At 43.4% G+C, this 27,143-nt stretch overlaps 1 protein-coding gene and 1 long non-coding RNA gene across 3 annotated transcripts in view; one reads left to right on the forward strand and one right to left on the reverse strand.

Annotated features, from left to right (window-relative positions):
• Window positions 1-21,337, reverse strand: part of LOC148757836 (uncharacterized) — a 364,219-nt gene extending 342,882 nt beyond the window's left edge. Inside the window, exons 1-2 of the long non-coding RNA XR_016021507.1 lie at window positions 21,112-21,337; window positions 18,060-18,219 (exon numbers count right to left, since the gene is read on the reverse strand). This is a non-coding gene — a long non-coding RNA (uncharacterized LOC148757836). The remainder of the gene's footprint in view (window positions 1-18,059; window positions 18,220-21,111) is intronic.
• Window positions 21,338-21,399: 62 nt separating this feature from the next.
• SAMD12 (sterile alpha motif domain containing 12) overlaps window positions 21,400-27,143 on the forward strand; it is a 366,678-nt gene continuing 360,934 nt past the window's right edge. Inside the window, exon 1 of one of the 2 annotated variants that reach the window (XM_074316667.2) lies at window positions 21,400-21,566. In XM_074316667.2, coding sequence (XP_074172768.2) covers window positions 21,554-21,566 — 13 coding nt within the window. In that variant the 5' untranslated portion in view covers window positions 21,400-21,553. The remainder of the gene's footprint in view (window positions 21,567-27,143) is intronic. The other variant, XM_019714627.3, reaches the window with a different exon arrangement.

Raw genomic sequence — 27,143 nt, forward strand, 5'->3', positions numbered from 1 at the left:
AGTGAATTTACCTTCTAATGATTTGTTGTTCTGCAACTTACATCCACACATACACACACAGAGTTAACACAGGGTAGTATTTCTCTGAGGGTTCTCCAAAATACATAAACTCAATGATGTCATGTCTGACGAGGGAAATTCTTCACAGAAAGCCAACTTGCCATACAGAATCCAGACGTGGGGGGCATGTTTAAACAAACAGGCAAAGTGTGTGCTAAAAAGCTGCTTCTCTACAATGCCAGGGTTTGGAAAAGCTGACAAGTTTTGTTATTTGAATAGGACTATTCCTAGAAGACATCATCAATTGGTGGATATATGACTGAGCTAGGATGCGGAAGCCATCATTATGCCCTAGAAGCCTAGGAACTTAATCTGCTCCATGACTTAATTTCCACAGCTCAGCTTAGTGTGATTTCTCTTTTGGCTGCAATAGCTATACTATGACCCTTTCTCTCTTTGATAAGAACACCTAATGTGATATTAAATCTACTTCTAAACACCACAATGCTAAACCACACTATCTTTTGTATTTTAATTATTCTGCTGCCTACAAAAGTAACACATATTCACTGTAGAAATATTGGGAAATGAAAAAATATAAAGAAGAAAAATTGCATATAATCCTATTGCTCAGAGATAAAACTACTAACATATTTGGTATACTTCCTTCCAGTCTTTTTTTCTAAGGTGTCTCCACCTATATCTCCCTATCTACACACCCACACCCATACGCTTATCACTAGAAAACCAAGAGAGAAAGAGAAAGAGAAAGAGAGAGAGAGAGAGAGAGAGAGAGACATCTTCCATCACTTACTAGAAAATTACTTAACCTTTTCACTCCTTAGTTTTCTTATCTGTCAAATGCAGATAAAAGTAAAGCCTTCTTCACAGGATTAGTGTAAGAATTAAAAGAGTGAGTTAATACATGTAATATCCTTAGAATCTTGTCTGACATTTAACAAATGCTGAACACTATATTTATCACTTAGAGCTTGGATTCCAATTCCTATCACGGAAACTTGGTTAGAGTGGCCTGACCAAACAGGAGTCTGAAGGTGGGCATTCCAAAATGAGTGTAACAGCTACATAATGCCTGCAGGATCCCGGGTACTTTTTCTGCTCCCAAATCCTTCCACTAAAACTCTCAATCTTATGGTTGCAAGGCACTAATCCATCTCCAGGACCTTGCACATGTTCCAGAGAGAAAGAGCAGAGACAGGTGGAAAGGCAAAAGTTAAAAGTCCAAGAAGACAAGCTGCAGAGTCTGTCCCTTTTGCAAGTGTCTTCCTAGAAGCCTCCTTCCCCACACTGTCCACTGGTCTGCATGTTGTCGGTTCCTTCTCTTCATCGGGTCTTAGTGGAAATGTAACCTCTTCAGAAAGCCTTCCTTAATTCCCCTGCAAGGTCACCCCTCCTCACTCCCAATTTGCATTATAACATTTATCACTAGTTGAAATCACTACGTTTATTAATTTGTTTACTTGTTTGTTATCTCCTTGACTAGGACATAAGATACAGAGGGTGCCAAAAAAATGTATACACATTTTAAGAAAGGAAAAAACTATTTAAATTATAATACTCAATATATACCGATAACAAAAGATGAATACAAGTCATGTTTGACTTTAGCAATGACAAGAGGTGCTCAAAGTAGTTACCGTCAGCATCCAGATACTTCTGATTACAGTGAACTACTGCTTGAGCAACATTGACCAAAGTGTCCACTTGTGTACATGTTTTTGACACCCCCGATATAAGACATCTGGACCTTCATTTTTGACCATCTCCCCATTGCTCTGAACAAGACCTGGAACATCAGAAGTATTAGATTTAGTGGACAAATGTTGAACAAAGTATGATAGTTTTGTTTTCATTAAATGTTATTTAAAAGATTTAACGGCTGTATAATATTCTATTGCATACATGTAACACAATTAACGACTTCCTTTGGTTTGATACTGTGGTAAACTGAATGATGGTCCCCCAAATATGTCCACATCCTAAACCCCAAAACCTGTGAATGTTACCTGATATGGCAACAGCACTTTGTAGGTGTGATTAAATTAAGGATCTTCATTTTAAGAGATTAAGATTAAAAAATGAGACTATTATCCTGGACGATCTACACAGACATGATAAAAGCACAACAGTCTTTTCAAAGGGACAGAGGATGAGTCAAAGTTAGAGGAGAAGGCAGAGAAGGCAATGATGACAGAAGCAGAGGTTGAAGTTACATGCACTGAAGGTGGCGGAAGGGGGCCAGAAGCCAAGGATCGTGGTCGGCCAGTAAACCTGAAAAAGGCAAGGGAGCAATTATCCCCTCAGAGACCCCAGAACGAACCAGCCCTGACAGCTTGACTTTAACCCAGCAAAACTGATTTCAGATGTCTGACCTCCAAAACTGTAAGAAAACACATCTGTGTGATTGAACGTCACTACGGTACCTTTGCAGTAATTTGTTACAGCAGCAACAGAAAACTAATACATATATTGAGGACAGTTTCCCTAAGCATTTACTATTATAATAATGTTTCAATGAACTTCCTTTTACAGATTTTTGTCTGCCTTTCCAGTGATCTCTGTAGAGTGGATTCCTAGAAGCAGAATTCCTATATTCTGGCACCACCTGACAACATCCCCAGAGGTGGCTGGGCAAATAAATGCCTGTGTAACCTCACGGTTTAGAAGAGTCTGCTCTGTGGAACCCCAACCACAGGGCCTGCCTAGAATGAACCCCTGTGCAACAACTACACAGAGAGAGATTGCTTTTGAGGGGAAACAAGGCATGTAAAACCTAAGCAAAATACAAGGCACTCCCCCATCCCCACCAGTCTTTCCTACTTAACACTATTACCTAGAAGGGCTGAGCAGGAAAGAGTTAAAGTATAAGATGAGAAAAGGCTCCAGTTCAGCTCCAAAGATCTAGATATACTTTTGATACCGGCCAGACGGGCCTTTGAAGTGCCAAACAGGATCAGATCCCCAAGGAAGGCTGACACACAAGTCCTGACCTGTGAATTAATCAGAGAAGCCATGACATGTGTGAACAGACAGTGCGGACATTAGAGGGTGTGGTCCATGTAGGCTGCTTGGCCAGGGTGGTCTCCATGACCAGAGACAGAAATAATTTACCTGGGAGCCAAGTGACAAGGATGGGGTCCCTCAGGGCACCATGTGACAATGACCATCCCTGAGCACAGATGAGAAGCATGTTGAACATATTTCAGTATGGAAACTTGTCAGCAATCCATTTTTGTATTTCCCAACTTTCCACACTAGGACCTTACAGCTCAAAGTATTTGTATAACAGCAGCAACTCCATCCCATGGGAATCTGCTAGAAACGCAGGTCTCAAGCAGCATGTAAACCCATGCTGCACGGAATCAGCATCTACATTTTGACAGTATGTCCATGGGATTCTCATGCACCTTGAAGTTTGGACACATAAGCCCTAGATTCAAAGCTGCGTAACAACAGAGCCCCTGCAGGCTTTGCTCCGTGTTGTATTTCCAGTTCCGCTCATAGTGCCTGGCATTAATCAGAGGAGCTCAACAAATATTTGTTTTATGAATGACTAAATGAGTGAAGGTATTCAGGCGTGCACGCAGACGACAAATTTGAAAAAATGAAAGTTACTTGTGTATTATTCTCTGTGTAACTACACACACACACACACATTTAAATCAGAAAATATTTTTTTCAATCCCTCCCTCAGGTATATGAACACAATACAAAGAAGTGGATGCAAGATGGACTCATTTCCTGGCCATGGTGAAGGCCTAACTCCAGGGACGAAGGTAAGATGACTGACCTGAGCCTGGAGAAGTTACTCCCATGACTGAGAAGAGGATGTAGGTCTGCGGTTCAACCTGGTGTCAAAAAGCCACACCCTCCTTGGGAATAAATAGACCAGGACTCAGAGGGGAATGATGCCCAGGACCTGCATCTATAGGGGATCCAAGGAGGCCGGCCTATATGTGAGCGCCTCAGACCTGAGCGCCACAGGAAAGATTCATGCTCCAGCCTTGGCATAAATGCAACATGGCTGACTTCTTTCTAAAGACCATTCATACCAGATAACGGTCAATTCACCATGAGCCTGCTGGCCTGAAGCACCGCATGGGCCCTAGCAAGAGGCCTCTATAATGACAGATTGATGTTTCCTCCAGCCTTTTGATAGATTTCATTTCCTTTAAAAAAAAAAAAAAAAAAAAAAAGAAGTGTAACATTCCCTTTTTATCATTTCCTTTCAAATCTTTATTATGAAATTCTCAAATGCGCACAAAGGGTGAAAAGGAAAAATATAATGAGCCCTCGTTACCCATCACCCGGCCTCAAGAATTATCTGTAGCGCCAAACTTGTTTCATCTATACCTCCCACTCTCCGTTCTGTCTTGGTTATTTTCATTTTTATTTAACAGCTTTACGAAGGCATAAAACTCATAGAATTCACCCACTGTAAGAGTGGAAGTCCGTAATTTTTCGGTAAAGTTTTACAGATGCACAAACCTCACCACAATTCAGTTTTAAAACATTTTCATCACCCCAAGTGCTGCCTCCCCCTCCCACCCACCCCAATCCTCTGCCTGTTTACAGTCGGTTACTGCTCCCAGTTCCTGCCCCAGCAACCACTGATACGCTTTATGTCCCTATAGATAAGTCTCCTCTGGATGGAGAATTACTCAATATGCAATTTTTTGCTTCTGAATTCCTTCACTTAGCATAATGTTCTCGAGGTTCATTCGTGTTATATAAGAAGTTTAATTTTTTTCATTACTGAGGAGTAGTCCAATACATGGATATTCTGTTTATGCAGTCACAATTTGATGGGCATTTGGATCTAGGTTGGGACTTTTGTGTGATAATAAGGTTGTGAATATTCATTTAAGTCTTTTTGTGTACATATTTTCATTTTGAGAGTTGCTGGGTCATATGGTAACTTTGTAAGAAACTGAAAATCTGTTTTCCAAAGTGGTCGCACCATTTTACATCCCTACCAGCAATGTGTGAGAGTTCCAGTTTCTCCACATCCTCCTCAACATTTGGTTTTGTCTTTTATTATAGCCATTTTATTGCATCAGAAGTGGTATCTCATTGTGGTTTTAAATCGCATATCCCTAATAACTAATGATGTTGAGCATCTTTTCATGTATCATTGGCCCTCCATATAATCTTCTCTAGTGAAAAGTCTATTCAGGTAATGTGCCCATGTATTAATTGGGCTATTTGTCTTATTATTGAGATGCAAGAGGTTGTTTGTTTGTTTGTTTGTTTGTTTGATATATTATGGATATATGAGTAAGTCCTTTATAAGATTTCTGATGTATAACACTTTTCTCAAGCAGATATATAGCTTGTCCTTTCATTTGACGAATGATGTTTTTTGAGCTTCTCTGACCCTAGGAGGTTACAGTATGTGCTCATTCAGGATATACACGGGCCTTATTTAGTTACGTTTAGTTCATTTATCTATAGCATATGACTGGGAAGCCAATCTCAACTGAAACTTTTCAGCTTTTACAAAGCACAAATATCTGGATCTGGAGAAACCAACTCTGGCTCAGCTTCTGGCTGATGGGATGGCCCAGAAGAGAGACAGCCTGGGCCTCTCATGAGGGCAGAACAGTGGTCCCAGCAAGGATACCAGCTGGGATTTTAACAGTGATCGAGGAGAACTAACATCTCTTAATTCATACTATGACATGTCTCTTCATTTACTTAGATCTTCTTTAATTTCTGTCACCAATGTTTTGTCATTTTCAGTGTAACAGTCTTACACTTCTTTTGTTAAATTTATTGCTAAGTATTTTATTCCTGTTGGTGCTATTACGAATGGAATCGTTCTCTAAATTTCATTTTCAGTTTGCTTATTGTCAGTATATAAAATTACCATTGATTTTTGTATATCGATTGTGGATCCTGTGACCTTGCTGAACTCATTTACTACTTCCAGTGATTTTCTTTTTTCTGGTGAATGCCTTAAGATTTTCCACATACACGTGTGACATATTTAGCAGTCATGCATTTGTGAAATAAGATGCATAGCAACCTAGCTTTAAGGTTAAGCAAATTAGAATGCACTCAAGATTATTGCTGTTGTAGTGTTGCCTATGCCTGAAGAGAAGAGTGGGAGAGGTGCCATTGGGCCATGCTGGGAATCATACGGCATCTGCAGCCTGTCTTATCTCTTCTACAGCTATAGGAGACAGCTTCTTAGTTGAGAGTTTTGTCAAAATGTGCTGACACTGATAGGAGTGTGTCAGAAGGGAAACTCATTCAGAATCACTGCCTTTGGAGGATTGCTTGGCCTCAGACATGTCCTTGGAGAAGATTCTAGGGAAAGGGCAGGAGCAGCACAGCAAAAAACAAACCAGAGAGCAATGCACTTTGATGCACCCATGGGAGTCTACTTACCTACGTTGGAACAGACAGGATACATACAGAGAGTGCCAAAAAATGTATACACATTTTAAGAAAGGAAAAAACTGTATTAATTGTAATACTCAATATATACTGATAACAAAGATGAATACAAGTCACGTTTGACTTCTGCAATTACAAGAGGTGCTCAAAGTGGTTACCATCAGCGTCCAGACCCTTCTGATTATGATGAACTACTGCTTGAGCATAGATAACAGCTCTTAAAATGTGTATACATTTTTTTGGCTCCCCCGGTATGTTTGTGTGTGTGTGTGTGCGTGTGTGTGTATAAAACATAATATGCATATGTAATATATATCATATATATACATGAATATGTATGATATATATTACATATAGTATACACATGTATATATAATATATTGTATATTATATATTGATATGTATATATTACATATATACATATCTATATATAATATATTGTATATATAATATATATCATATATTGTATACATGTATATACTATATGTAATATATACGTATATAACATATATACATGAGTATCTATTATATGTTATATAACATATATAGTATATATGTTATATATGTATATTATATACTATACATATCTTATACATGTATTTTACATATAATATACATTATACATAATATAGATACTCATGTGTATATTATATATGTTACATATATATAATACATATATCCGCAATGGAATATTCTTCAACCATGAGAAATAAGGGATTCTGCCATTTGTGACAACATGGATGGACCTTGACCTTGAGGGCATTATGCTAAGTGAAATAAGTCAGAGAGAAACAAATACTGTATGATATCACTTGTATGTATAATGTGAAAAAGTTGAACTTATAGACACAGTAGAGTGCTGGTACCAAGGGCTGGGAGTGGGGGAGATGGATGACAAATTTCTAGTTACAGAACAAATAAGTTCTGAGAATCTAATGTACAGCCTGGTAGCTGTTGTTAATAATACTGTATTATATACTTGAAAGTTGTTAGGAGAGTAAATCTTAAATGTTCTCACCACACACACACACAAATGGTAATTATGTGATGTGATGGAGGTATTAGCTAACGCTACGATGGTAATCATTTTGCAAAATATAAGTGTATCAAATCAACACATTGTACACCTTAAACTTATACAATGTTACATGCCAATTATATCTCAATAAAGCTGGAGGGGAAAAAAGACTACAAAGTGCTTGTGAAGAGACTAATGAATAATCCTGAAAAGCGTGCGTTTGTACCTGTGTGTTTATATTCAGAAAATCTACCTCAAACTTATCCATAATCATATTTAATTATATCTTCTATTTCTAAATTGCCAGGGTAAGCAACAAGCTCCCTTCTCATTGCACTTGAAAACCTGACACTGGAAGTGCCTGCTGAAAAGGAGGCCATTGCTTGGTCAGCAAGTGCAGCCAGAAGAGGCAGTTTCAGGATGGATCCCTCCTCTTTCCTCCCCCTCCCGCCTCTCCCCTTTCTTACTGTTCCCACCCCTGCTCTAGTTAAGGGCAAAGCCGTCTGATGCTGGAGGTTACAGGGTCACTGATCTGTGAGGGAGGGCCCTTGTAGCTACGTTTCGTGTATTCGGCTATAATATACTACCCAGAAACCAAGTTCATCCCGGTGGGAAGGTTTTTGGACCCTACAAAGCACAGGGACCTTCATCTGGGGAAATAATCTCTACCTCGCTCACCGCCTGAGCTCCGAGTACACCCAAGCCGAAGCCTGCCTGACAGGATAGCCCAAAGCAGCGCCCCCAGAAATGGCCTGAATGCGGTCAGATGGCAAGAATGCTCAGGCAGTCTGCTCCTTCAGGAGAAACCGGCAGTGTCAGGCTCTCTTGCAACAAGGCACTCCCTGCCCATCTCTGCTTCTCTGCTTCTAAGCGGACAGACAATACTATAACCAGCAGAGAGAGAGGCCCAGGTTGCTGAGGGAAGCAGGGAATGGGCGCATCGATTCAATCTCTGTGTGGTGCCTGGCAAACAGCCACGGCAACCTCAGGAAATGCTGCCCTGAGTGGAGTAAACATTCTAGATTCAACTGTGCCACTTGGGAAGGGAAGTCATTCCAGTCCTCTGAGCCTCGGTCTCTGCTTCTGTATATTGGAAATGTAATAATTCCTACCTGCAGGGTTGCATCAAAGCTAGAAAAGAGCATGCTCTAGAATGTTGTTTGTGAAATCCAAAGCACCACAGATAGGGACCAAAACAAAATGACAAGCAGTCTCCGTGTTGCTATGTCTAAACCTGGTCCAGATGTGAATATTTAATTGGCTAAAAGCAGGGCCAATTTCCTCACTGACATTCTCCTAACACAGGTAATTTAAGTAGTGAGAAGATGCATATTATTGTCATAGGATTCTGGAACATTATTTTCATTTGGATAAAATGAGTATGGTCATAAGTGTGTGTGTGAGTGTGTGTGTGTGTGTGTGTGTGTGTGTTTTCCTGAATGGGTCTCTGTACAAATACACATTGTTTATCATGGTTCTAAGTGGTTCCCTGGTTTCAGTTGGACACTCTTTCAGATCCATCCTTCTCACTACTGCCAGCCTGCTCCAGCTCAAAGACAAATCTGAAGCCGACTCTTCTTTTTCCCTAAAGACCCATAGCCAATCAGTCAAGTCTTATGGATTTTGCCTCCTTAATATCTCTCAAATCCATCCATTTCTCTCCATCCCACCTGACATGGCTCCATTTTAAGTCACTGTCATTTCTCACTGGAAGCTAACAAACTAGCCGCCAACACAGTCACTCACAGGGGCCCCTGTGTTGCTCCTTTATCTGATTCCTTTCTCAGTACTGCAGCCAGGATGACCTTCCTGAAGTGCAAATTTTGTCAGGTACCTCCCTGCTGGGAACCGTGACTGTCTGGGCAATGCCGGGGAGCTGGCATCCCTGCTCCTTCAGGCTTAGGCGCAGGCCTTTGGTACCTTCCTTTGCCCCACCTTGCACCTCTTCTACTGTATGTTCCACTGCAGCCATTCCTGAATCTGCAGGGGTCCCTATGCCGTGTTCTCACCCTTTGTGCATGTTGCCCCCTTTCTCAGAAAGACTCTTTCTTGTTAACAGCTTCCACTGCCTTCACATGCCTAATTCCTTATTTCACAACTGTCCTTACCTCCTTGGGGAATCTCCTCAGGACCCCTAAGATGGGGATAGATACACCCGCACTGTGTTTTCACAGCACACACCACCTACCTGCATTTACCTATGTGCTGCTCTGCCTCGTCAACCCGACGATGAAGCCCCTGGGGGCGAGACCAGAAACTTCTTCCAGCTACACCCCAAGAGTGTTGCATTCGCACACAGATTACTCCACATCCCCCAACTCCCAGGGATGCCAATGGCTCAAAGCCATGCCCCTCGCTGGGCATTGCCTAGACTGCAACAAGCTGCCTTGCCCTTGGTTAAAGTCCCTCTCAGGGACTCTGGGCTATCAATGGCTGGGTGACATGGCCATGCAAAGGCCTGACCTCCTTGCCTCTTGGGGATACTCTGATGGGTCATCTCAGCTGCAGAGCATCTAGTAGGACTGCACTAGGCCGCAGTGACAACCACATTCAGCGTCTGCTCCTCTCCCTGCTCAACCCTGCCATCCTCACCATCTTTCAGGTTCATCTTCCAAGAATATCCCCCAATAAACCTGCACACAATTCATAATTCTCAATCTTAGGGTCTATTTCTGGGGAACCCAGTCTAAAGCACTCCCCACCATCCTTGATAGTACGTGGCGCACAGTATGTGCTCAGGATGTACTTGATTTATGAAATGAATGGATAAATATATTTTAAGGCCACCTGTAAGAACAGGAAACTTGTATTATTCATGTTACCACCTCTACTGCCCAGCATAGGGCCTGATGACTTACTTGCTTAAATGGTTCTTCAAATGTACTCTTGACATGACAGAGGGAGCAGTCTTCTGGAAACACACAGCTCCTTTCTTTATCCGTCATGTCCACAGTGATACAAGCTAACAGCATGGAAGGAATGTAGCATTGCCCTGCATGATAATGAAATGTACTGCCTTCAAAGGGAGAAAAAGTTGTATTGCAAATTATAAAGCAGTTAGAAAGCATTTTGCTTTTCAGTAGTGATTCGAGGGACTGTGTTTTCCCTGGGAATTAAAAGAACTTTCAGGCCAGCTATGTACTGTTCTAACAGGACTCACAGGGCTTTTTTAAAGGTGTGCCTTTCGGAAAACCATCATAAAGATCTGACTTGGAGGGCGCATGCCCACCTGAATGATGCTTTAAAATTTGGAGCACCAAGACCCCCCCCTTTCCCTGTACCATTCTATAGCTCGTTGGGTTAGCAGAAGAAATCACTGATTGTCCAAAGAAAAACCCCAGGATGCTATGCTGGACTCAAGAACTTGGACTTGGGGGAATGTCTTCATCAGGGGAATCACAATGGGTCTTGGAAAGAGTCAACAGGTAGGAGTTGGGTTTTCCAGCACGTGAATGGAATTTCAATGAAGAAGTCAAAAGATAAAGCTCGCTGGACAGAGAGGCAAAAGGAAGGATAAAGAAGTTGGATTAGAAACTGGATGTGCTCGTAGAGGACCCATCTGTGAAGGGTTGACTTCTAGTCCACACACAGCCCTTTGGACCCTGAGGAAGTTAGATGTAGTCGTTGGCTTTCATTTTTTTTTTTTTTTTCTTTTTAAATAGACTTTATTTTTTAGAGAAGTTTTAGGCTCATAGCAAAATTGAGCAGAAGGCACAGAGAATTCCCACATACCCACGGCCTCCACACATGCATCGCCTCCTCCGATATCATTATCCCCACCGCCAGATGGTACTTTTGTTATAACTGCTGAACCTACATGGACACATTAGAATCACCCAAAGTCCATTGTTTCCATTAGGGTTCACTCTTGGTGTTGTAGATGCTATGAGTTTGGACAAATGCAATGACAGGCAGCCTCCATTACCATATCATACACAGTAGTTTCTATGCCCTAAAAATCCTCTGTGGATTAATTCCCTCTTACAATGCCCAGTCTTTCCATAATGCAAATTACGAAGATGCACACACATATCTTGATATTTTGCAGAGGAGAGGCTGAGGGTCAGACAGTAAAGGAGAAATAGATAAGTCCATTGAGGAATGATTTTCCTGATTTTTCTATGTTAAGGTGCTGTCCAGTGTGTAAGGGCGTATCACCAAGTGAGACGTGTCAGGGAAGAGGCACCAGGGTAAGAAACAGCTTTTCAATGGATAACTCCAGAGAGTTTCCTGACCTGAAACCGGTGTTTGCCCATAAACCCAAGAGAAAAAAACCTCAGGAAGATTCACATTACACATGAGCATGCCAGAGCCTTCAGGAAATAGTAAAGAAAACTATTTAACTTCTTGTAAGACTATAGTCTCCAAAAGCTACCCTTTGATAATGGACGAATATCCGTGGTCCTCTGTGTAAGGACTCTGCTTTGCAGCCAATTGAAAGGTTTTAATTTAACAGCAGGGTGACATCACCAAAGATGATATTCTGGGAGGTCTACGTGGTTATAGGATGCAGGATAATTTGGAGGTAAGAATAACCGAAGATGTGAGCCTTGTTAAGAGACTGCGACAATGTTTCCATCTCAGTCCTTACCAGGTGTAATAGAATCAGGACATTGGCTAAGGGATGCAAAAGGGAGAGTCAAGGGAGTAATTGTTAAGGATGAATTGACAGGTCTTGGTCATGAATTTCTATAAGGACGAGGAAGCAGGAAGGAGGACTCACATAATCACAAAACTTTAGAGCAGGAAATGACCTTTAAAATCATCCAGTGTGGTGTTTTTTTTCAAACTTGCTCTTAGCCTAAAGACCTTTAAACCTCAGTTTCAAGGAGAAACCTAAAGTGCAGAACAGAAGAAAGCAGAGGGCTGTGGGAGAGTTTAACACATAGTGGAGAAAGGAAGAGTGTGAGGTAGAAATTCCTGCCCTTCACACGGTGAAATTTCAGCTGACAATTTTGGGGGCGTTCTACCTTTGAGACAAGGACCTGAAAAACAGACTCCACAATTCAAGTATCATTTTCTCCCACCCTCAAAATATTTCAGGACAAATAAGTATCAGAGGCAGGAGTATTTCACGTGAATAATTTTAGAGGCCCTAGTCGATGGGAAGACCCATGATCTGGTGGTTAAAAGCTACATCCTAGAGTTGACCATCTGAGACCGATTTTTGGTTCTATGAAGACCCCCTCCCCACATGTTAACATCCAACAAATCCTTTAACTTCTCTGGGCATACTTCAGTTTTCCCATTTGTAAAATTGGGATAATAATAGAGTGGTATCCATCTCCCATGGTTATTGTGAAGATGAAATGAACTATCGAAAATGCTGAACACAATACTTGACGTAAGGCAAGCAACAGACTTAGCTTATGATTTCATCAATGTTAGCTCATTCTTTAAGATGATTGCTATACGCCAAGCGCTGTGCTAAGTACTGGAGAGACAGAGTAGAACAAGATACTATTTAAGCCTTTAAATAATATTTGCACTCCTTTACTGAACACTTATTTTATTCTAGGAATTTTACTTAGGGTATCTCTTTCTGGTGATTTAAAATATGTCCACAAATTCTTAGGCACTCCCTTCAAAAAGTAGAGCCTAATGTCCCTCCCACTGAATGAGAGCCAGATTCAATGGCTTGCCTCTAGCGAGTAGAATAGGTGGAAGAGATGACAGATGACACATGATTTCTAAGACCAGGTCAAAAAAGACATTGTGCTTTCTTCCTTGCTCTCTCGATCACTCTCTCTGGAGAAAGCCAGCTCTTTTGTGAGGACACTCTAGCAGTCTCCTAAAGAGGCCCATGCTGAGAGGTACTGAGACCTCCTGCCAACAGCCAGCACTAACTTGCAAAGTTAAGTGAGTGAGAAGCCATAAAAGTAGGTCCTCTGGCCCCAGGCAAGCCTTCAGATGAATGCAGCGTTGGTTGACATCTTGATGACAACCTTATGAGATGCTCTGAGCCAGAACCAGCCAGCTAAGCTATTCTCAGAATCCCTGACCCACAGAAATTGTGTGAGATGACAAATGTTTACTATAATACTTTAAGCCACTATATTTGGGGTTAATTTGTTAGACAGATCGATAACATCCTCAAAGAAGTCCCTGAGGGGGATATATTTTGACCCTTTTATAGATGAGAAAAGCAAGGCCAGAGATGTTAATTACTTTATTTCAATCCACTCAGCTGGTCTGTGATGAGAGGCAGATTTCAAACTCAGATCTATATGCTTCCAGGGTCCAGGGTATTTCTTACTTCATCACTGTACCTCCAAAGCTGAGTCACAATGCATACAGCACATGGACAGCCACACCGTAAGGAACCAGGGCCTCGGGGAAGATTTATGGGTGGGTTTGCTTTTTCCTGAGACTAGCCCACGGGATGAGAACGAAGGACCCCCAAGTCCGTAGAAGTGTTGTATGACGAAGGCAGAGATCACCTGAACAAATATATAAACACTGCATCACTTAAGACTCCTAACAGATACCCCCCTCCATTAGATTTGGGAGGGGGGCAAAAATTAGCTGATAATTTCCCCCACCCCCATAAGATTTGCATGTCCTTGAATAAAGCCAGACTTCACAGAAATGCCTTTCACATGCCAAATTTTTCTCTAACTGTGACCGTGGGCTGGAAAAAGCAAGGAGGCCAAATCTTGGGCTGCACCATGCTAATGCTTGCCTTATCTCCCAGTGTGCAGTCTTCCTCACCCAGGTGCAATCTAAATCATCTTGGATGTCCCATTTGTCTTTAACTTCATTGAGTTTGGCAGACATTGGGATTGAGCCCTAGATCATGCCTTCACGTGTCTGAGGGCAGTCATCTGTCATCAGCACGTGGAGTGCCTTTTATTGGACTCTGACTACATGAATTCCCCTGCCTCGCGCTTTCTGTCAACTGATGGACCTTTCTCATCTCTAACCGTGAAGGCTCAGCCCCGTCCTTGTCTTCTGTGACAACACAATATGCTGGGGCTCTTTTTCTGCCCGTGGGAACGTAAGAAAACATAGAGCTTCTTAAAAATAAAGGGCGACTGAGGTTTTATCCATATTACTCACCCGCCTTTCAAGAAGAGAGGCATAGGGACGGGGCTGCTTTCGGCTCACACCTGACAGCCACACCCCGGGCGCCATGTTGTGACTTCAGCCTGCCTCTCCCCAAAACTGCCTGTGGCAGAGACACCATATGTGGGAAATTAGAAAGGCAGCATAGCGCAGTGGTTAAGCGTGTGGCCTTCAAAGACAGAATGCCAGGGAGTCTTTAAAGCACTTAGAAGACTTTCTGGCAAATTGCAACTACTTTATAAGTGTTTGATTCACGTAGGTACGTTAAATCTATTGCACAAACTTCCATTTCTTTAGAGACCTACCTCTACTCTAAGACGGAGCTTTAATTACCTCATTTAATCCTCACCCAACCAAAAAGCCTATTAAGGTATTAGAGTCCAAAAGAAAAAAAAAATTTGAAACTGTCTAACCATCCCCTTGTCAGAACCAGGAATTTGATTATTTTAAAGGCAGACTGTTTTGAATATACAGTCAGTCACCTGTATAAAGTCTTTCCTTGTAGTCTTTCCTATATGTTTTCAAATTTTGGTGGAAATTACTCTGTGTGCTAGGGTTGTACACATAAAATTACATGTCCTATATTTTAAGGGGCAACAGAAAGCATTTCCAAGCACAGTTGTCCATTCCTGATTTCTACTCTATGCTTTTACTTGAGGATCTAACCCTCCCTAAGCACTGACTCCACTTTGTTAAATTTAGTTGTGTATTTGACATGACTTCACTAGTAAATGAAATCTCTAGATCCTGTGCCTCAAACGCGATATTGAACTGTCTCTAAGACATTTTTGAATTGACTCCGGGTATAAAAACATCTACTTCTAAGAGCATGGACCATGAAAACAAATACAAACAAAACAGGAACTTGCAGTCCCATTGGGGAAAAATGTAGACCTGACCATGATCAGGTAGTTCATTCACACCCTGCTTCCATCGGTCATTCTTTATAAATACATACTACATGTATTAAGTATTTACTATGTGACGGGACTGCTGGTGGCTGGAATGTCAAAGGTGAACGAACCCATTGTCCATTGCTATCCCTGGGGAAGCAGCGGAGGCAGTGACACTATCTAAATGAAACACAGGTCTAACTCTTCCAGCATGGCAGCAGAGGGAGGAGAGATGAAGCCTGTATGCAACAGGTGTGTTGAAAAAGATGCCAAGACTCAGAGACAGGTTAATAGAGCATGTAACAGCGGGGAACGTAGAACATGTCTCCTCTTCTTACCCAGGCATTTTGATGTCTATCCCTTTAACAAGATTGCTCAACAGAAGCTACAGATTGGAATATCCTGAAGTACTTGGAAAAAGAAAAAAAAAAAAAAATGGGGTGTGGGAGTCCTACCTCCAGAGATTCTGATTTACCTTGTCAGCATTTGGTATCATTAATGTGATCATTATTTTTTAAACTGTCTCCACCCACAAAAATAGGGCCAGGATAACTGTCTGCTTTGTTCAGGATGCCTCTTGTATTAGTTTCTATTGCTGCACAACAAAGTAAACAAGTTAACACACACAAATAAATAAATTTAGCAGTTTAAAAAAAAATAATGGTTGATTAGGTCACAGTTCTGCAGCGTAGAGGGATGGATGGGCTCACCTGCATGCTCTGTTCAGGCTTTACAAGACCCAAATCAAGGTGTCGGGTGGGAGGGACTCTTATCTGAAGCCTCAGGGGAAGAATCCATTTCCAGACAGTTGTTAGCAGAATCTAGTTCCTTATCGCTGTAGGACTGAGGTCCCTTTTTTCTTGTTGGCTGTCTGCCAGAGGCCGCCTGTATCCCTGCTCATGTGGCCCCATCTGTCTTCAAAGGAATAACTGATGTGTTGAGTCTTTTTCATGCCTAGAATCTCTGAGTTCTTCTGCCCTCCTCTTGTGCTATCAGCTGGATAAAATTCTTTCCTGTTTGACTAGATTAGGCCCACCTGAATAAGCTTCCTTTTTTTTTTTTTAAGATTTTATTGGGGAAGGGGAACAGGACTTTATTGGGGAACAGTGTGTACTTCCAGGCCTTTTTCCAAGTCAAATTGTTGTCCTTTCAATCTTAGTTGTGGAGGGTGCCGTTCAGCTTCAAGTTGTTGTCCTTTCAGTCTTAGTTGTGGAGGGCGCAGCTCAGCTCCAGGTCCAGTTGCCATTGCTAGTTGCAGGGGGCACAACCCACCATCCCTTGCGGGAGTCAAACCGGCAATCTTGAGGTTGAGAGGATGCGCTCCAACCAATTGAGCCATCTGGGGGCTCAGTGGCAGCTCAGCTCAAGGTGCCATGTTCAATCTTAGTTGCAGGGGGCGCTACCCACCATCTCTTGAGGGACTCGAGGAGTTGAACCAGCAGCCTTGTGGTTGAGAGCCCACTGGCCCATGTGGAATCAAACCAGCAGCCTTGGGAGTTAGGAGCATGGAGTTCCAACCACCTGAGCCACTGGGCTGGCCCCTAATCTTCCATTTTTAAGGTCACCTGTGCCTTCTAATTCAATCACAGGAGGAATGTCTCATCCCCTTCATAGACTCAGTGGATTATGATATGGAATCTTAAAGGCCATTTCTAGAAATTCAGCCTACCATACATCACAAGTACCTGGCACAAAGTAGGTCCTCAAAACACACTTTTTAAATGAAATGGAACTGTCACTTCACTGTGGCAAAGAAAGAGAAGGCATAAATATTCAAAGATCATTGGGTCATTTCTTATATTTAATTGAACCTCAGCATATATTCCTTTTTTAAACTTTTCATTGGAGTATGACACACACATACACAGACGCAAACAACTTCCCCAAATCACACATATACAACTCAATACATTTTCACAAACATTATACACATGTATAAACAGCATGCAGCTCAAGAATCAGAATTCCCCTAGCACCCCAGATGCCATCATGGGGCTTCCTTCCAGTACACACTGAGAAACTATCCCCCCTTTTTACCACTCCCTCCACACTAGGAGGAACCACTATTCTGACTTCTAATGCTATAAACTATTTTTTCTGGTTTTTGAACTTTATATAAATGGAATCATACTGTATGTACTTCTTTCTGTCTGGCTTCTTTTGTTCAACATTCCGATTGTGTGTTACGATAGGCAGCCTCTAAGATGACCCCAATGATCCCCACCTGTGGTTATTCATGGCCTTGTCTAATCTTTTTCCCCTTGAATAACTTGCATCTGACTAATAGAATATAGCAATGTCGAGGGGATGGCATTTCCATGATTAGGTTACAAAAGGTTGTGACTCCCATCTTAATGAGAGACACTATTGCCTTCTTAGCTTGCATGCTTGAAGCAGGCTGCCATGTTGGAAAGGCCCTGTGATGAAGTACTGAGGATGGCCTCTGGCCATCAGCCAGCAAGGCACTGAGGCCCTCCACCCAACAGACTGCAAGGACTTGAAATCTGCCAACAACCATTCGAGCTTAGAAGCTGATCCTTCCCCAGTGAACATTCAGATGATGTCACGCAGGGTCTCAGCTCCCGCTCCCCGCATAAGAACACAGGACATGGTGAGGCCAAAAAGGAACATCGATGGAGCCATAGAGAGGGGAGTCATACCATTATGTTCTCGCTGGTGGCTGGGTTGGAGACACAGGGAGGAAACATCCGCCAGTACCCCAACAAGGGGTCTTCCGGCACCCCAGTCTCACTGGCGGCCGGGTGAGACACACACAAAGCAGGAGCTGCATGATGTGCAATCCGCCGTCTGTTTCTTTGCCTGCGAACCAACCAATCAAAAAGTGCAGCCATGGCAGTTATATCAGTGACTAATTGGCTAACTTGTTACAGCTGATGGCCACAACTAGCTGATCTACTACCTGAGCCAGCACCTTCCCACATGAAGCCGAGAGCCTAGAAACTGCTCTCTGGGATTCTTTCCCTACAGATGACTTCAGCCTAGCCAACACCTTGATGTGGCCTGTAAACGACTCTGAGGCAGAGGGCCCATCTGAGCTGTGCCCAAATTTCTATCCCACAGAATGTGAAATAATAAATGGGTGTTATTTTAAGTCACTCAATTTTGGGGCTATTTGTTACCAACACCAGATGACTAATGCATAGGGCTCATCCTTGTTGCTGTATGTATGCAGTTGTAGTTCATTCATTCTCATTACTTTATAGTAGGGTTTGAAAAACCTTTTTTTTTTTTTTTGTAAAAGTCATACAGGGAATATTGTAGGTTTTGCAGACCAAAAAGCAAAAATCAGGATATTATGTAGATACTTCTTTATAATTTTCATGTAGCACAAAATATTATTCTTTTTTTTTATGTTTTCCCAACCATTTAAAAATGTAAAAACCATACTTAACTTATGAGCCACAAAAGATAGGCAGTGGGCTATATTTGGCCCATGGGCCATAGTTTGCTGACCCCTACTATAGAAGATGGTTTGGTTAACACCACAATTCATTTATGGAATCTATTGTTGATGAACATTTGGGTTGTTTCATTTGTAGCTTTTCAAATAATGCAGCCAGGAACATTCCTGTATATGTCTTTTGGAGAAGCTGTGTATGCACATCTGCTTGGTGTACGTCTAGGGATGAAGTTTCTGGGTCCAGGATAATCATATATCTAGCTTAATAGGCCAAATAGTTTTCCATAGTGGTTGTATCAATTTGCACAATATCAGCTATATATATATATTTATATATATATATATATTCTTACTACTCTACAATCCTACAATCTTGCAAGAGTTGGTATTTTCTCTTTTTCTTTTGGCCATTCTAATGGCAACTGTTATTATTTTTTTCAAAGCTGATTCTAAGATTCAGCCAGACTTGAAAACCCCTGCTAAACTGTTGCTTATCCTTCATTAAGTTGAACCACATAAAACTGCTCCATTTATAGGTTTAAAAAAGTTAAATATTCGCTATTTTGAATGGTTATTTCCTTCACATCTTATTTACATTTATACAAAAATGAAACTCAAACTGGAATGCATATGAGTTGGGAAGGATCTTAAAGACTTTAGCTGAAATGAGGTTTGAAATTAAAAATGAATTTCAGTGACTTTTACATTTTACTATCACCCAGATCCTTAAAAGCTTGAAAGCAAATCGATGGTTTTCACCCTTACTATGGATTAGAATTGCCTGTGGTTTTGAAAACTTAAGTGTCTCGACTCAAACCCTCAGAAACCCTGACTCTTTGAGACGAAGATGGACCTTGGGGATGTGTGTGTAATGGGCTGATGCACGGACAAGGGATAGAACTCTTGATATTGTCTGCCATCCCATGATGTTCTTTTCCATTCATTCAATCTAAAGACATGAATGCTTTAGTGATTTTATCCACTTGAGAAGGGAGAGAAACACCTGGATTTCAGTTCTTTCCAGATTTTGGAACGCTTGGTTGCATATGTGGCCGGAAAATTAGTTTGCTCATGGCCAACTATATCTCACTGAATAGGTCTCTCTTTACCAAAGTCTGGAAGCCTTGGGTGTGATTTGCACACAGCTCTATGGTCTCAGAGTCAATGTTATCCCCAAGGGCATTTAATGGATGTGCACAGGTCTTTTGAAAAGACCCAGACATAGCCATGTTACCCAACAGAAGGACTACAGTATATACTTAGTGGTAAGAAGAGCAGGTGTGCATGTACACGCTGAGAAACAAAATTGTTCATAAAAAATAAATTTTATATATATATATATATATATATATATATATATATATATATATATATATATATATTTGACCAAGACAGAAAAAGCTAAGTAGTCATGATAATGGGAACAATCAGATCTTGGTCCGTCCTTAGAGTTATTTTCCAGAGTAGTTTTTTTTTTTGTTGTTGTTGTTATTTGTTTGTTTTTTAAATATATATGGGAAAGGACAGAAATCCTGGGAGCTGGGTGGAAGTAGTACCATACGCGTTTCGGAGTTCAAGGCCTTTAAAAGTCTTACTGCAATCCAGAGTCAGTTTGTACCCAAAACCATTCCCTTACTCTACCGGCCATAATTGCATCACTATTTCCAAACGCAGGAGGGAAAAAAAAAAGTTTGGGAATATCACATATCAGTATTTACCAGCTCTGGAATTCTACTGCCCTCCACGAAACTTTCTGGTTCCTGGGTGCTCACAGCACTCCCAGCACCTGGAGTTAGGACTGGTTCAGAAGTTGAAAGAGTCCTAATTCTTAGGGGCTGCTAATTATCAGGCCCTACAGGTCCCAGGACAGGCAGACTGACGGCTTCCCACCTTGGAAGCCCCACAGGCTCCCCTCATCTCACATGCTCAGGGGGAATCCTGGTTCCTAGATTTTGCTCCTAATAAGCCCTTAGGGATGTTTAAGCCACCTCCCGCCCCCAAACACACACGCACACCCCTATTCTAAGTGTTAGCCACCTTCACCATCTGGAGATCAGCTTTATCACTTGACGGGATTCACCCAAGCCCCTCACATCCCAGGGCGCAAAGGAACAAGTTCCCACAGCACCCTGTGCAGCGGCTCTCTGGCCCAGCAGGACAACCGCAGCCCGCGGGTGGCTCCGCTCCCCTCACTAAATGGATAGCCAAGGAGGCCAGAAAATGAGCTCGGGAGACCACACCACAAACCCCGCCGCCTCTCGCCTCCCACAAGCTCCCTGCCAGGTGCTTACCCCCTTCTAATTGAAGGGACGATCTCAATCACGGGTCTGTACTCTATGCGCGGAACGAAACCCAGCGCAGGGCATCTCAGAAAATGTAGTCCCTGCCACCTCCCGGGGTCCCTAGGTCCGCTCACGGGGCCCCTCCAGGAGGTAGTGCCCTGCGTGGGCCAGCTAAAGCCCGAGCTGCCATCCGAGTGTGGAGGGCGGGAGCGCCGGGCGGGGGGACTCGGCTGCTTTCCCGGGTCGGAGCGAAGGGAGGGAACTACATTTCCCAGGACGCCCTGCGCGGAGCTGGGAGCCGGCCGCCTAGCTGTGCGTGACCGCGGCAGGTTGGTCCTGGAGCAGATGAGCGCAGAATATTTAGGCGAAAGCGCGAGGAGGGGGGGCGCGCGGGGCAGAAGGAGTACCTCGGCCAAGACAATTATGCATGCGTTAGGGAAGCTCTGAGAGAATGGCTGTGGAAGGTAAGGGACGCTTGGGCGTTTTAAGCTCCCTCGTCACCCGCGCACCCCAATGCACAGATCCCTGGTGAACCTTGGGGATCGTGGGGAGGAGAGGAAAGGGGGTGGGGGCGAGCGGGCCCTTTCCTCCTACACCTCTTGGCACTCACCTGAGCCACAGAAGGCCAGTAGGCGCTTTATTCGGTTGCTTTGGAAAGACAACGTAGCTGCGCAAGACTTTAGGGTTGGAGGCGAAGGGTGTCCCTAATGTGAAACGATGTGCTGGAAATGGGGGGAAAGCCGAAGAGGCAGGCATGAGGTCTCATCCCCGAGGTGCCCCTTTCGTTGCCTCCTCCGGCCGGGCCCGGCTGGATGGCCACCGGGCGGGGGATGCTCGCTCTGCCCCCCACACGTGGGAGAGGACCCTGGCCAGGTGCGTCATCCGGAAGCTTGGACTGCGATTGGGTCGAGGGCCCCTCGTCGTGCGCGCTCGGCAGGGGTGGCAGCAGATGTACCCAGAGGGTGAAGGTGTCCCTTCATGTGTCTCCGTTTAAACAACTCTCCGCGGGTTAGCAAAGTTTACAGAAACGAACTGGAATCCACCAGGGATAAACAGGACAACAAACCTATTCGATGTGGGTGAATTCTTTTTATGGAAGACCACCTTCCTCTTTCCTGGAATAATTTTGCTCTTTGGTTTTGCAGTTTGGGCTCCACAACCTTGCCTCCTGTGAACTTCCTGGTTGAAAGCAGGGAGGGACAGGCGGGGTGTGAGGGATCCCAAGTTTTCATTTCAGATTCTCTTACCTGGGAACACAAGCTTTCTTGTTGAGGGTAATTTCTGGGGGAAAATGCGTGGAGCATACATGGGCATGCCGTCAAGTTAAAGGTCACACTGTGCGTGCATGATAACATGAAATGCTCGTGGGACTAAAGGGGAACCTAGTTCACCTACAGAATTATGGTTCCTGAGTGTGACTCAGGTCAGAGGGGAAGGGGTGGGGGCCAGGAAAAAGATGGCATGCCTGCCAGTTGCTTCAGGCTTCGTGCCAAGGGGAAATGAGCCTGTTCCTTATAGGCTGAAGGCAAGAAAGAACCACAAGGACTTGCTTGCTTCCCACTCCCTTCCCCACCCCAGGTGAAGGAAACTAAACTCATCTGACTCTGGCTCTTCATAATTGCTTAACCTGCGGTAGCAACTGCTCGGTTTCTGTTCTCAGTGCCCCATTAACTCAGGAAACTATTAGCTTTGGGTTATCTCGGGTTCAGAGATTCTCAGCTTCTCGTGATCCATCGATCCGTATCTAATGTATTTAGTTACTATTTGGTTTTTCAAATTCTATATAACATATATGGCTTTGAAAAAACAATCAGGAAGCCAAAGACTTTTCTAAGTGTTCTTTTCTGGGCAACTGTACTAACAGAGTGAGAATCTGGCTTTCTGCATGTTATAGTTGATGGTGACATAAGACTTCAGATTTAAAAAAAATAAAAAAGATAAAGTTCATCCTGAACTTGAGGTCAAGGGTAAGTTGATCTACTGACACCCTGCTACCTCACTCCTCAGATGACTTTATCACCTCTTTCTTCCCCATTTTTCTGTGTCCCAGTGAGGGACACGCCCACTGGTTGCCAGTCCACAGAGTACTTGAAAACAATTTCCTGCTCACTGGAGAAGTATAGACTAAGTCATAATTTCTTGTCTGATGGGTTATTATACCTTACAAAACAAGGGCTTTGGAAGTAAATACCCATGGACTGTGGAGAGCTTATTTCATGTTCAAGTGACTTATTTGGCTAAAGTGCTTTTCTAGTAACAGGAGATCCTGAGTTTGAATCATCGTGAGGTCTCCACTTGAAGAATGAAGGAAGTAGGTTGAACTTTGACTGCAAATGTGATTCCTCTCTCTGGTTTTTGCAAGGCAATTTTCTCTGCCTGGACTGGGCCCTTCCTGGCTACTCTCCTTTAGTCTTTCAGAACTCAGGGAAGACTTCACTTCTGCTGGAAACCTGTCTCAGCCCTCCCTTCCCTCTTCCTTCCCAGCACTGTGCCCTGTCTATGGGCGGTGTCTTCTGTACTAAGCTTCCCTAGCTAGCACCTGTGCTTATATCTATACCAACACCATACTTAATCTGTTTCTCACTACATTATAAAACTGCAACCCCTTGGGGGTTGGAACCATGCACTCTGCCTTTATATTCCCAGCCAATAGATTAGTACCTGGACCATAATAGGTGCTCAGTAAATGCTCTTGGAATGCATGGGAAATAAATTCACGGAGCTTTAGTAACTGACTCCATAACAGTGCATGGGGCTTTCTTAGGCGTCCAAGTGCCATAAAATAACAGACTTCTGAGAGATGTGAAGGTGTACGTATGTGGAGGTGGCTTTTCATGGATGTGTCTCTCTCTTCCGTCTGTTGCCCTGATTCTCACAGAATCTTTTAGAGCAGTGGTTCTTATCGAGGGTGAGTTGTCCTCCTAAGGCGTGTTTGGGATATGCAGGGATTGCTACTGGGAGCTGCTATTGATATTTTTGTGCTCATGGGCCAGTGCGTGGTCATCCTGTATGAAGTTCCCAATACCAAGTAATGACCAGTGTCCCCACGCTCGCTGAGAAACCCCGACTTGGAGAATAAGGAGGTTTTTGAGAGGAACTGGAACAGGAAATATAATGCATGTTACTTAACATCTGAGCTTTAATTTCAGCATCTGGAAAAAAAGAAGCGTACATCACTATCTACTTTCCAGGAAAGTTGTGAGGATTATATAAAGGAAAGGGCTTAGAGACGGGTGCCTGGAACATGGATCCTTAGTACGCCTTCCTATTCCTCACTGAAAACAAAACTATAGTATTTTGCACATGTTGTAGCTTGCCTTTTCTAAATAGTGTCAGGTTAGGTTTTTGCGATCTGTAACCTGTTTTCTAAAGTAAGCTTGAACTTGTAGAAGTGTTAAGAGCAAGTAGGGAGTCCATGAATTTGGCTGAACCTGAAGCCTTGAGTTTAAGATGAAAAAGAGGTGCCCTTTTATTGTTTTATAGGTACCCTGATTTATGTTTTCTTCTCTGAATTTAATTACAGCATCCTGTTTCTATTCCCTAGCCTGACCTATGCCTTATACTTAGGGGCAGCTGGGCCCCTTAGAATTGTGCTTTCCGGCCACAGAACATGTGAAGGTCTGCATTCAGATTGGGGTTATGTTGGCATCCATTGCCTTGAAAAAAAATTGTATGAACTTACCCCAAATAGCTGGAGAACTAGGATTGCTGGGGAGGAGGTAGCATACAGAAACCACGGGGCAATCTATTCTCCATGGATTGACCGTGTAGGCAGTGGAGTCCATTGCGGCGATATTTCGTAACAGAAGTGGGTTGCAGTGTTAAACAGGGAGAAGAAAAAATGGCTTCATCAGGGACTGTGTTGTATTCATCTATTCTTAGATTGGTACCTGGCACTTACAGGACCACAGTAATTGTTTCATGAAGGAGGTGTACATACCCCAAAGCCAGAGAAGGGGATTCCTAACCCTTGGCCCCAGTTGTTCTCCTTGCTTCGTCTTCAGAGCTGTATAAGTAAGTGGGGATAAATATTGTACGTAGTGTTTCTATTCTAGGTCTAACGGCATAGCCCCTCTTATGTGGCAGCGAACTGATTTCCGATATTCAGCGTTCCCCGCGCCCCCCCAAGATTTGAGATGGAACGCTGTGTACTCTAAATGACATCAGTGTTAGGGAATCTGAATTTTCATCCTAAGCGCACAAATTGGCTTATCAAATGGCCTCTGATGAGTCATTCGATGCTAAGATTCTACAGTGTTTCTCCTGTAAAAGAGTGAAAAAAAAAAAAAAAACCAAAACCCAAAGCAACAAAAAACCTGTTCATCACCAAAATATTGTAAGAATAAGTGATAATAACAGCGGCTGGGAAAAAGGGCAAACAAGATAGACAGGCATTTGTAACAAAGAGAAGCAATTGGAAATGACGGCTCTGTACCGTTTGAATTCAGAACTGAGTCACAGAGAGTCACTACAGGCGACAGAAACGTCATCTTTATTACAAAGCCACATGGGTTATTTTTTCCTATCTTTGGATCGGGCTTGCTAATCCAGTGGACTTGCTAATATTATATCTCGTCGGTGAACTTCCCCTCTCAGGAGTCCGTGACTCTGTAACACGGACAGCCAGGGAGCCGAGAGGATACGGGTTCCCACAGCAGGCAGGTGGGACCTAAAGGGAAGGAGACATTGTCCGAGCGACCTATGCTTTGTTCCCTTTCACAGTTTTGCATGTTAATCATTGTCTTCTTTTCTGAGAAGAGCCCATGAGAGAGTGGAGAGAGACCAGAAGTGTCATTCTCATGAATTTCCCCTTGTACGACACATGAAGCAAGGAGGAAGATGGCTGCCTTGGTGGTAGCACATCTGCATTTTCCTAACTACGTTTCTTTGTTGAAAACATCATTCATATGTACGTCTTCTAGTCAGTGGTGCTGAGGGCACGCACTGTGTCTCAGGCCTGGCCCACTGGAGACACAGCGTAGAACTTGAGGAATGAATGAATGAATGAATGAATGAAGTCACGGTAGGATTACAGGTGCTTCTGCTTTCCACACAGCCCTCTTCTACCCCTAAAGTGAACTCCCAGTGGTGTTCATCTACAGAATAGGTATCGTAAAAGCAGTGGGAGAGGGGACAGTTTTCCCTACCTGGTACTTCCCAGTGTCATGGTGTTATTGTTGAACTGCTACCCCATTCTCTTCCATTTCACTTCTCACCAAAGGTCCTTTTTCCCCTTTTTCTAATTGTCATTTTGTTCTCTCGCCCATGAGAGCTGACCCTTCTGCACCAGCAGCGTCTGTGAATCACTGTTTTAGGACCTGAGAGAGGTGACTGGGAGCCCATCACTGAAAAGTCCTGCCTAGTGACACAGTGAGGAGTGAGGCCCCCAAACCTGCTGTGCAGTGGTTCCTGCCGCGCCCCTCTTCCTGGGGACCTCTGAGCCAGCCCAGACAGGGCTTCCGTCTAATCCTGCTGTGGCATTGCCTGGCCCAGCCTTGCTAATTCCTGTCAGCCCACCCGTTCCTTCTGATCTGCCTTCGGTAGTCACACTCCGGAAGAAACAAGGGCTCAGAAGGGGAGCTGGTGTGGAGTGTCTGCCAGGTAGCTGTGTTCTAGAATGCTGAGTCACAGTAGGTGCTGTGGTGACCTGTCACAGGATGGGGCAGCCCAGGATCTGAACTTGCTACTTGAACTCTAGGGAGTTCAGTGTCAGACATGCATTTATACTTCGGACAAAGGCGGGGGGATGCAAACTCTCTTCCCCTGGCATTCAGGCAGGATTTGCGTTTTCTGTTGATAAGCAGTAGAGTACTGCTTGTGTGCAAGGAGCGCTGCTTCACTTGGGGGAAATCTGATAAAGAGGGAGCTTGGCCCATTCTGCTCTCCCCACCCCCACTGTGGTGAAGGAGACCGAAGCAGATTGGGCTGAATGATCTTAAGTGCTAAATAAAAGTCCAAGTGACATAACGTGGGAGGTCTGAGAACAAATGGAGCATTGAGTTCTGAGCTGGATGGAGAAAGCCTAACCAAGGGACTAGCAT

Source organism: Rhinolophus sinicus, chromosome 6, assembly GCF_057876585.1.
Source record: "Rhinolophus sinicus isolate RSI-liver-muscle chromosome 6, RSI-T2T, whole genome shotgun sequence".
NCBI lineage: Eukaryota > Metazoa > Chordata > Mammalia > Chiroptera > Rhinolophidae > Rhinolophus > Rhinolophus sinicus.